This window comes from Choloepus didactylus, chromosome 21, assembly GCF_015220235.1.
Source record: "Choloepus didactylus isolate mChoDid1 chromosome 21, mChoDid1.pri, whole genome shotgun sequence".
NCBI classification, from domain to species: Eukaryota; Metazoa; Chordata; class Mammalia; order Pilosa; family Megalonychidae; genus Choloepus; species Choloepus didactylus.
The window spans coordinates 24,293,029-24,305,312 of NC_051327.1; the positions used below are offsets into that span (position 1 = coordinate 24,293,029).

The following is a 12,284-nucleotide window of genomic DNA, read 5'->3' on the forward strand; positions in this document are numbered from 1 at the left end:
TCACAAAATGCCTATAAAATATAATGTAAAAATTTGTAAAGCACATTATTTTGAAAGTCCAGTTAACTATAAAAATGTTATTACAACCATATCTACTTCATTCAAGCATTAAGTTGTGACTTCCAGTACAAGTGCTAATTTAAGCAAATCTTTCTTGAAGCAATTGAAATGAAATGGTAATAAGTTAATGGATGTTCAAGTGTTTAAGCATGGACAATTATGATCAGACTGTTTTCTAAGTCACCTGGGATGCTGTTTACTGCCTGTGCTTAACAATTCAGATCATTACTGGCAAGTAGTCTGAGGCAAAGCTGACTGGAGGTTTGAAATATTTGATCCATAAACTTCACATTTCCAGGAAAACACATGCGAGAACCCTTGTGCTTACATTCCTGTCAGGCAGGCTACAGGATGCAATCTGAACACAAGAACCTGCAATTAAGCAAAAGAAAGGCATTGTACCCAACAAGGTTTTGCGCCCTAATCGGATAACTGCCAGCATAAATTACCTCCTGGTGGTAAGAGAAATATTGCATGACATCAACATTTACATTTCATATTTTGAGAAAGAAAAGGAAACAAAGAAAATAATCTGAACCAAAATAACAGAACAATTTCATTATCAAATTAGACTGTATTTATAAGGCAACACTCATCTTTGATATGTAAAGACAACAAATTAACTATTTGGATTCAGTAAATCAGAGAAATGAATATGCATTTTTCCATCACCTCAGATAAATAAAGCCTATGATCACCTATTTAAAATTATGAATATAACTTATCCTCAACTCTTTCAAAATATTATTTGCCTTTCCAAGATATTTTTCTGTTTCATCAACAGACTCTTCTGAGGTTTGTCATGCTTATTTTTTCTTCCTTTTTCTGAGGAATTTTAAAGATACTACATAACTTCTCTCCACATCTATTCCTTCCTTCATTCAATAATTCATTCATTCACTCCAGTATAGCCTATCTGGTATGCTTAGGATCAGACCAGAGATAGTTATAAAAACAGAATTTTAGATGGTCAATACCCAGGGGGGACTTAAAAATGGTGTGAGGAGAGCGGGATCCACAATTGTGAACCTTTAAGATAGGATAAAATAATAGGATGCTAAATAAATACTTTTCTTTTGTCACAGAGTTTTGCCTGAAGCCACAAAGCTTGGGACTATGTTGTTTTTAAGTGCCCAGGAATTGCAAGGAGAACTGAAAGGTCATTCATGAAGTACTTGCTAAGTGGTGGTCAAGACAAACCCAGTGACCTGCCTCTACCAGGGATATAAAGGAAGGAGAGCGTGGTCAGGGAGGGTGAAGGGTTGCTGGCAGGAGAGCTGCTGCCCTAGAAGGCAATGCTGAGCATCTCTCCACACAAAGGGCAGGGAGGAAAGAAGCTGTGGGGGACCAGATCTCTGTCCCCTGGGAAGTATGAGTCTCACGTGTTAAAGTTTGGCTAAAACGTAGCTGTGGTAGAGCAAAGAGAAAGGGTTACAGGAAAGGGAGTTTCCTGAGTTTACTGGGCAATGGGGAGTAGGGGGGATGCTGGATTTTCTTATGAGAAAAGTTAATTCAGGGGAAAGAGCCACGCTAGAGTCACCTTGAAAGGACCCCGGAAGCCAAGGTGTAACAGGTGTGTGAGGGCAGGATGCCAGGCAGGGGTGACAAGGAGCCTGAAGCGGTCAGGTGATGACACTGCCTGTGTCATTAACTGCAGGAGGAAACTCCGTGGGCAGACGTGGGGGTCTGCTTTCCAAAGAATTCAAACAAAGCAGAGAGAGCCGCCAGCATTTGGATGGCTGCCACAGGAGGGTACAGATACTATCTTAATTGCTCTTACCAGGTAAGACTTGGCCTTTTTCCTTCTGCCCCATCTCCCCATCTGGATTCATTTCCTCTTGCTGCTGCACTCTTAATTCTCCTTTGGCATGGACCTCACACTGGCACGATCTCCTCCAATGGACCTCTTCGGAAGGCCTTTATTCTGCCTGTCACAGTCCATCTCTGATCCCCAAAGATCAATGTCCCTCCCACAAGGAAAATAAATCCTTCCTATCCAATCATCTCCAAAAGTCTCAATCCATTACAACATCTACTCAAATTCCAAAATCTCATATTCTTATCAGCTTAGTAGTGCCAAAGCTCACCGACTAAATCCCCCAAATCAGGTATGGCTGAGGCACTAGGTGGGATTCATTCTGCGGAACAATTCCTCTCCATCTGTGAAACCCTGAAGCTCAAGAAACATGTCATCACCTCCCAAAATACAATGGTGAGAAGGCATAGGATACCAATTATAGACTTTCGGGTTCAAAAGAGGAGAAAATGGAAGGAAAAAATGGAATCACCAGGCTCGAGCAACTTGAAATTCAATTGGATTCTTAACTCTACCCTCTGGGCTCACAGCTCCACCCTTTTTTCATGAAAGGCAGCATGTGTTTGCAGCTGAATAGTCTGATCAGTTTGTTTCCTGCCTGTAAAATTTTGAGGGTCCAGCAGAATTCTTTCATATCTTCCTCTTGTCTGTACCCTTTAGTGCAAGTTGGCAATGCTTCTGCTGGTATAAAATTCTCAGGAATCTTGTGGCGCTCTTCTATCATGCTCCTCAAAATTCTCCCAGCCTCTTCCTACTGCCCAATTCCAAAGCCACTTCCACATTTTTAGGAATTTGTCATAGCAGCACCCCACTTGCTGGTACCAAAATCTTTATTAGTTTCCTACTGCTGCTGAAACAAATTATCAAAAACTTAGTGGCTTAAAAAACACAAATTTATTATCTTAAAGTTCTGGAGATCATAACTCTCAAATGAGTCTCACTGGGCTAAAATCAAGGAGTCAGGAGAACTCCAGGGGAGAATCATTTCCCTGCCTTTTCCAGATTCTAGAGGCTGCCCGCATTCTTTGATCGAGGTCCCCTTTTGTCTTCAATGTGAGCAATGGTTGGTCCAGTGTTTCTCACTCCCTCGCTCCGGCAGGACTCTTCTGCTCCCCTCCTCCACATATAGGGAACCTCCTGACATTGCAGGGTGACCTCACCCACCCTGATAATCCAGGATGATCTTCCTTTCTTAAGGTCAGCTGATTAGCAACTTTAACTCCATATGGAAACTTAATTCCATCTGTAGCCCTTATTCCCCTTTGTATAGTCACAGGTTCCAGGGATTAGGAAGTGGACATCTTTGGAGGGCTACTATTTCTGCTTATCACACTGCCCACACTGGAAAACCACAAGTAAAAGCTAGCAAGTGTGAGGAAAGATTGACAAAGAATACGCCCCTCCCTCCTTCCTTGTTAGTTTATTGAATCTAAGTCAGGTCTGAGCTAGTGAAAGAAGGAAAAAAAGCTTCAAAATGGATGAGAAGTCAAAGTTTTGATTCTTAGAGGGCTGGAATTTTTAATACTTGAAAATAAACAGAACAAAATTATCTGCCTGAAATATTGTTAAGGAGTGGGGAAAAGAGAGGCTGGTTACCTGAGCTCAGGCACTGGCTCGTGGAGCCTTGAGTTTTGAGCACGTGACACAAAACATGCCACAAACATAAAGACAGAAACACCGCAGCAGGGTGGCAGCACACTGGTAAAGTCCTCAGCCTGCTCCCTGCTCCTTGGGCTTGGGTCAGCCCCAGTTATGTCTAGTCCCCACCTCCAGTTGGGGCTGTAATTCTCTCTAAGCCCCAACAAGGAGGGCCTGAGGCAACCTCAGTTACTCACAGCCAAGAGCACCTGGACTTGCAGTGACACTCCTGGCACTTGGCCTACTGGCTTATACATTTTTTGGTTTGTGGTTTGCAAACAGCTTTAAACACCATCAGTACATCAACAACTCCCAAATTTAACCGACACCTCTCTGCTGCCCTTGTCTGATATACACATGCACCTAATCTACAGATCCTCTGACTATCGAACATGCCTCTTAAACTTAACCTGTTCAAAACAAATTTCAGACACCACCCCCCCGCCGCCACGCACATAAACACAAAACTTGCTTCTCCGAAAATTGTCTCCCCATTTCAGTAAATGGTAACTCCATCCTACGACCTACTCAGGCCGAAATTCTTAAGTGTTATCTATAGTTTCTCTCTTTCTCTTATACCTCACATCCAATCCAACAGGAAATCTTGTTGATTCTATTTTCAAAATGTATCAGTATCTGACACTTCTCACCATCTCTTCCCAGACGACCCTGATCTGAGCTCCCTGACTTACTGCCACCGACCCTAACAGGGCTCCTGGTTCCTGACCTTTCCCCTGCTGTCTACGCTGATGCAGAAGCCAGAAAGGGCCCAAGGCAGCAGGCGCCACAGCTCTGCTCCAGCCCTCAGAGGAGAGCCGAGGTTCTCGCCGAGCTGAGGAACAGGGCTTGGAGGCTGTGCCCGGCTGCGTCTCCGACCACCTCGCCAGCCCGCAGCCCCCTCCCAAGCCCTCGCTCCACACCAGCCCCACGGGCCTCCTCGCTGTTCGGCAGACACAGCACGCCACAGCCATGCTCCGACCGCAGGCTTGCCTTGCTCCCTTAACTCACCTGGGTCTCTGCTCAAATGTTCTATTACCAGAGAAGCCTTCCCGGAGTCCCTGCCTAAAATAATAACCCACCCCAGAGCCCAGCATTCCCTACTCCCCCTTCCAGCATTATTTTCTCCTCATTACTTACAACAACCTGACAGATTATATATTCATCAGTTTAAAGTCTGTCTCCTTCCACCTGGAGGGACGCTCCCTGGGGACAGGCATTTTGTTTACTGCTAAATATTCAACACTTAGAGTAGTGCTAGGTATAGAGCATGTCCTCAGTCAATACCTGCTAAATGAACAAATACTTGTTTGTTTCAAAAAGCAGTCAAAAATCTGTAAAAGCCCATTTACCTTTCTCAAATGAGTGTGAGCCAGCTCAGGTATCATCACTGGGCATTCACTTCAGTTACTTTTCTGGAAGTGTGACAGCTTTCTGGGGCTATTTTCTCTATACACTGTAAACCCTCTTATTCAACAAGAACAAAGAGGCTGCCAATGAAAGTGCCAGATTCTAAACATGCAATCACCCCCATTTCTCCTGTTGCCATCCATGCTGTGCCCTCTCTCCAGAGAGAGAATCCCATCCCCGTCTCCCACTAGAGTTCTGAATGCATAAAGTCCATGCCTCAGTTGGAAGGCCACATTCGCCTCCTCTTTGTCAAAAATTTCTGAAGTTAGGGACCATCATTCCCACTGCAGAAGGGATAAATAATGAACATGCGGGCAGGCTTAGTGGTGATATGGCATGTAAGGTTGTGTGGCTGTGGCTCACAGCAAACCCAGGTTAACTCAACCTATTTCACACTGAAAGCTGGTTCTCCAAAAAGCAGAAAAGGGGCCAAAGCAATATATGGAAACAATAAATCAAAAAGTATGAAGAATGTTCTTCAAAATGCAGTGAACAGGACAAGTTAACCTGGTATAGTGAAGAGACTGCAAATGCTGGAGTCACACAGTCCTGGGTTTGGGTTCTAGCTCTGCTTCTCTCAGCCGTGTGCCTGGGGTAATTCGTTTGGCATCTCTAATCATTACTTCCAATAGCCATAGGTGGAGCTAATTACACTTGCCTCGGAAGGCAAATGCGAGGATTAGAGATGTGTTTAAAGTAGGTACTCAATAAATAGTAGCTGCTATTAATATTATTAACAGGCTGTATAACTCATTTTTCAGGTTGAAAAACATTAGAACTAGTTTTCCTTGAAAACAAAACAAAACAAAACAAAAAAGTCACCTAATTTGCAGACCAAGCTTACATTTTGAAGGTCATGAGACGATGTTAAGAAGAGGAGGGGCAAGGTGAGGTCCCTCCACCGTGTGACAGAGGTCCAGCGCTTCCGGGCGGGAGACCTGCTCTCACATGACCCAGTCCCAAGCAGGGTCAGAAGCCTGACCTGCGTTTGGATTTGGATAGGCGTGAAACACCTTGAACCAAATGCTCCGGTTTCCAAATCGCACCCCTGGTGGTGCAGAGCAGACCTCACGCCATCTGCCTTTGTCTGTAACGCAGAAATGCCCTTCCATTGGCCATCGAAACTTCCTTAGAGGTGGAAAGCAGCATATCTTTGAAGAATGTCTAAACTGGTGAGGAAGCCATGCTCATACTGATTTATGATATCTTGCACAGCAGGTACTTAATAAATGTGGAGTGATGATGAGGTGGAAAATATGAAACTAAAGGGCCTTCCAAAAGTGTAAATATCCATGATCAGCCTCACCTCATCTTCTAAAAAAAAGTATATTAGCATATTAGTCTACAGAGAGTAGAAATGTATCAATAGCTTCACAGCTGCAAGCAGATCATTTGTTTGATATGACACTAAGTTAAAGCCCTACTAGCGTCTTTACATTATTAGCTCACTGGGAATTAAATAGTCCTTAACATGAATTTTCAAGAAAAAAAAGCTTATAGAATTAAGAGTTATTATTTTAATCTATATCCTATGGTTCTCATACTTATTGAATAAATGTCTCAAGAATATAGCTAGAGCACAGGTTAACAAATGAGCTAATAAAGAGTTATTTTATTACCAAGTTAAAATAATCCCTCCATCACGAATTCCACCACCACTGACATTAACTGGGCTCTTGAAAGGCAGCCTAACAAATCTACCCTACCCTTGTCCCAGTCTTCCCAGCTCGCCCCAACACTGAGCACCCACACTGTACCTCCGGATGTTTATAAAGGGAAGGCTCTCAACTTAGCTGCCTTTTCTTCAGCCTAACAGAATGGGAGAGTGATCCTCCATCTTTGCTTCACCCAAATTCAAGAGGCATCTATTATAATCGAAGTCAACAGAAAGGAGAACACCTCAGCAACTTTTAATAAAGAAAAGAGGATAGCAATTATCCTATATTCTAAGGTAACCGGTACCATTAGAATTTTAAAATGTGGTTTTTATATCTTTCAATTTTTTTCCTATTTACAATAATCAAAATAGAAACATTTGCTTAATAAGGTTCAAGTAGGGCTCAGATGCCGAGGTGGAGGGAGCTGCCATTAGGCTCAGAAGGATTCCACTGATGCTCACGCAGGGTAGAAAGTGATTTTACTCCCCACAGTTCCTTTCACACTTACACTTGAAATCTACTCAGGAAATTGTCGTACACACATCCTTTTTGTAAAAAAAGAAAAAAAGCAAAATAAGAGCTTTTTCCCTTATGAATTTTTATCTGAGCATAACCACCTAATAGCATAAATATTTCACTTTTAGCTGATAGCACTCCTTGAAACCCTTATATTCTTAATATTTAAATTATATTGCAGAACAGCCAGATCTGAAATATATATCAAATGTGTGTTTTTTAAAAAAAAATCACTTGAAGCTTCAAATGAAGTAAACCCCTTTTGGCATTAGATAAATATCTTGAATGTGGGGTAGGCCAGAACACCTTGAAATAATGCTTATCTAATCACAAAGCAACTATTCTGCAATAGTTGGGCGAACCACTAATTAGACAAAGGGAAATAAAACTGTCATGGTAGGAGAAAAGGCTAAAGAGGAAATAAGCAGTAATTACTGTTTTATCGTCAGAGAAAGTAGCATCAAACATGGCTCAATAAAAAGAGGGGGAAAAAACCCACAGTTCTATAAGTAAATATCAGCACTCATTAAAACAGTACTTGGAGCTGAATACAACTCAGGGATCAACAATGGCATCCAAAAAGTGCATCCGAAAACACACACACACAAAACGGACTGTACGGAGGAGGTAAGTCCGCTTTACTTTCAGGGCATGAGGAATAACATTGCGTGCTATTTTCTTACATTGCTTAAAAATTCCCAAGTCATTCTTAAAATGGCTGTTTATTAAGGATTGGGATAGGACACCTGGACTAGATTATTCTTTCCAAAGCTTAACTGGTACACTTAACACGTGAACAGTGTTGGCAGGTGCAATTAGCTGTATTTTAAAATTTGAGGCAACTTACATTCTGTTGCTTGGAATGATCTTGTGCCCTTCTCTAAACCAAGTCACTTGTGGCCGGGGGCAGCTGGTCATTTGCAGGAAGTTCAGAACTGCTGCATGTCCTTGAGAAACCATTTTCCTCTGGTCTGTATCCAGGAAATTTCCCATATCTGCAAAGAAAAAGTAGTTTTAAGTTTTAAGAAAAATAATTTTTGGTGGGGAGGGAGGGCAAAGATTGAAAGCAAAGTCACTGATGTTGCTATAATTAAGCAATAAGGCAAGAGAGACTGAGCAGGAGTGCTGATTAGTGCAGATTTGGTTGTGAAGTGAAGCATGAGGCAAATCCAAGAGGCTCCAAAGCACCCAAGAAATGCATTAATCAGCAGAAGCACATGGTCTTTGTCTTACTTCAACAATACAATGAAATGTTTGCAACTGATTTTAATAGTGAAATAAATCTTTGAAAAGCATTCTAGTGCTCTAAAAAGCAGTTTCCAAAGAAATGGTTTAATGACATGCCTTTAAACATCTCCCAGCTCCCAAGTGTTGCAGGCCGGTTCCGCTACCCCAGGACTGCCCATGTTGTTTCTCCTTCTCTTCACTTTGGAGGTGAATCTCCCTAACAGGACCTTTGGGAGCAATCTTTTCTAAACACTGATTTGTTTTTAGGGGTTCTCCTACCCCCACACTATTTGGGGCTAGGTTTTGTTGCATTTTTTTTCTATTGGTCAGTAACATTTAAGCAATGGGGTCACAAAACAAAACAGCAATTAGAATATGGGTATAAGTAGCTAATTTTTAACTTTGTAACATTTAAAATTTTTGGAAATTTTCCATATTCTAGTCAGGTACAGACAAATGTGTGCATACATAAATAAGACAAAATATTTTTGTCTTAGTGGATATAAATTTGGAATATTATATAGAAGAACTCTATTATCAATGGCTTTTTGATTTCAAAGGAATTATTTTCTATGTGAAGAGCAATGTTTAGTATTCAGGGGAAGAGATGGAACAAGCTAATTAATCAGAATAGAAAAATTACCCAGGCTTATTTTAAAGTAACGTGAAACCTGGAATCAAACAGAAGGAAAAAGGGAAATAAAAGAAAATCTAAGAGCTAGAGATAAAGATGGAAAAAAGATAGAAATAATTAAGCAAGAAAAGGTCCACAACTTAATTTTATGAAAGAAAATTTAATATATTGTTAAATTCCAAGTGTTAACATATTTAAATATGTTTTTGGTATTGATTGGAACTTTTTGTTTATTAATTATATTTTCAATTATTTAATTGAATAAAAGTCTCAGTTACACTACAGAGAGATTAAGCTGAGTGACTTTACCACAATTCGGAAAAAATGTAATAAGCCTTCCTAGTGATTAAAAATGTAATTAAACATATATAGCATTAGCACCTTACTTTGTCATTAGTAATTATAGAATTACCCTTTCTAATTCTATTCTCTAATTCTATTTGGGGTCAAAGTAACAAATAAAGAAACACTGTCATCGCTGATTAGCACATCCCAATTCAGGAGCTCTTTAGAGTTCTCTAAAATCTATTAGGACATAATAAAATATAATTTAAAATTTCATGACTTTTTTTTGCTTACTTTTAAATGAACAGCAATTTTAGCAGTAAACTGAAGGCTGAAGGTATAATAAAGCAGACAGAAGACAGTAGAAGTCCAAGACAGGTAGGTCCAAATCATAGACTTTGGATTAGAAAAATTCGTGGAAGCCATGTTCCCTCTTCTATTCTTCCAAAGCCTACAGTGAAATTAATCATTCCTGCATCCTGGTATCTGGGATAGTCACTTTTAAAGTTTCACTCTCCAAAATGGATCTGCCTAATAAAAATTAACTCACAAAAGCATTAATATCATGTGGGATATTTACTAGCATGCATTTTTTTCTTGTGCAGTTAAAAGATTTCTAAAAAAAAATCACTGAAAGAACTGATTATGAATTGATTAAATTTTAACTAAATGGGTTCATTCTTTTATTTTAAAAAGATTTGAATCTGAATGTAATAAAAGCTTAGAGCAGCTGATTCATAAAATAGAAGGCACCATGTGTTCATGTTTTTTTAACCTCCACAATGTCACGTAGGCTCTGCTGAAAAGAAAAAGCAGAATTTACCTCTTTAGTCCCATCATCTAAGCAGCCACCTTAGCTGTGTACTTATCTATCTCAACCAATTTTTATGTAGTAAAATTTCTATCCCAAACAAACTCAATAAAAAAATCTCAATTCTTACAGTGGTTAAAGTGACTTTAATTAGCTCCCCAAAGACACCGTATTTTTGTTATTTAACAGTTGGAAATCTTTTATAATGTACACATACATGCAACTTGAATTTCTGATTTTCTCTGCAAGAGAGCTCCCATTCTGTTTCGTACAATGCAGCGGTAAAACCCAGCATCCAGTCTCTGCAAAGATGGAATAATATACCTGCCAAATATCAAAAAAAGAAGTGTTAATGAACAGCACTGGCATCTCATTTAGTAGAAGCCCAATGAATATTTTATGTTTGGTAAACTAATATCCATGCAATCCTTCCCTGACCAAGGCACTTACTAAAACTGCAATTAATCAGTGAGATTGTTTAACCAATATCTGTCTCTCCCACTAGACTGTGAATCTTACGTGATGCTAGGGTCTCCCTCCGTTCTGTTCGTCTCTGCCCCACGCCTAGCACACTGTCAGGCCCACAAAAAATGCCACTCACTGCTGGTTGAATGAATAAGAAATGGCAGACGATTAAATGTCATCTAGTTAAACTAGAGTTTCCGATAGAAATTATACGTAATTACAACTCCGTAGAACCTCAGAACTTCTAAAAAATTATTTCTGGAACTGGCAACAAAGTCTTAACGTGCTGAGTCACTGTGTGTGTAAGTTCAGACAACACTTGCAGGTTGTCACCAAGGCCAGGAAAGGATGGCATCAGGACATGCCCCTCTCCCTGCGGAACACACCTCCCAGCATAGTTTACAGCCACCTCTCTTCTACTTCTTCACGTATGTCCTGATGTTAACTTCTAAAATTATTTTTAATGACTGAAAAGTCATTTCATTTGTCTTTTCCATTCTTGCAAATATAAAAATAATCATCCTTCAAATCAATGCCTGCCTGAAAACATTAGTAACCTTTCACAGAAAAAATAAGAAACTTAGTTGGAAGATGCATTTTCTATAGATACCCTGCTTTTATTTATGGCTAGTTTCATAACACGATTCTTAAAAATCCAGAACCAAGTAAGGAAAGCCGATAACTGAGTTTTACAGCTCCTGAGCCCATGCCTTCTAAGCTATCTAAGATGGTATGTTAATTAATTGATTTCTAGGACATATTCACAAACAAATCAAGAGAAGCAGTAAAGCTTCAGGTTTGGATACTTTTTACACATGGGAACACCTCTATCTATATGAAAGAAAAACAGACCTAAAATTCACTCACATGGTAGCCTATTTTCTGAGAAAGAAAAAACAAAAATGCAGTGATGCTATCCTTATAAGATGTTCTTGTAATAGTTATCTGCCATGTAAAAATATAATCAGAGAAATTTTTTAAATGCAAGGCAAAAGGTGAAGTGTATACTATGCTTTATTTGTTCAGTGCTAAGTACACCTTGAAATCACGTATATTCAACTAATTGCTCTTTTTATTCAAGTATGTCCAATTAGTCAAAAACCAAGAAAGGAACTGATAGGCATAATTTTTAAGTGAATAAAACATCTGGACAATACATTTGCATTAAGCAAATATTAATCAAAGTATGTTTTCCCTCAAGTAATCTTCCTGATATCGTATGGCAAGCTTAATAAAATATTTTATGAAAAGAAAAAAACCTGCTGAATTTTAATCTTCAATACATTATTCTAGTATGAGGAATAGCTCACCTCAGACAAAAAAATTAATTAGTGAAGATAATCAGAATAATATCAAACTGAACACAAAGAGTCAATGCCATTTACTTAAATTACAAATCAAGACTGGAAGAATAAGCAGCTTTGATTATTATATACTATAATTATTATAATAAAAAAGAGTTTTGAGATAAGGTTAAAGCAAAGTCAACAAGTTTTTTTGGAAAAGAAATGTCTGAAAAACTACAAGGACAGTTTTATCACTGGAACATAACCATAGGCATATCATTGTTACTTTCTACTTTTTCCTTTTTTGCAGGATTCCACATTTTAAACCCTTATGAATTTCTATACAATCCTATGTACTAATCCACAAAAACAGCACTGCTCTCCAACAACATGGAGAAAGAGATACAAGACGGTGTATTTGGCATATGCTGTTGTGTGCCGTCTCTTCAGTTCAATGTCTCACCAGGGAAAAAATATACAA

The 12,284-nt window shown here is 39.4% G+C and overlaps 1 protein-coding gene across 2 annotated transcripts in view; it reads right to left on the bottom strand.

The window, feature by feature from the left end:
• SDK1 (sidekick cell adhesion molecule 1) overlaps positions 1–12,284 on the bottom strand; it is a 941,791-nt gene that overhangs the window by 552,791 nt on the left and 376,716 nt on the right. For both annotated transcript variants that reach the window (XM_037813737.1, XM_037813738.1), the window contains exons 3-4: positions 10,270–10,376; positions 7,943–8,090 (exon numbers count right to left, since the gene is read on the bottom strand). In XM_037813737.1, the coding sequence (XP_037669665.1) occupies positions 7,943–8,090; positions 10,270–10,376 (255 nt within the window). The remainder of the gene's footprint in view (positions 1–7,942; positions 8,091–10,269; positions 10,377–12,284) is intronic.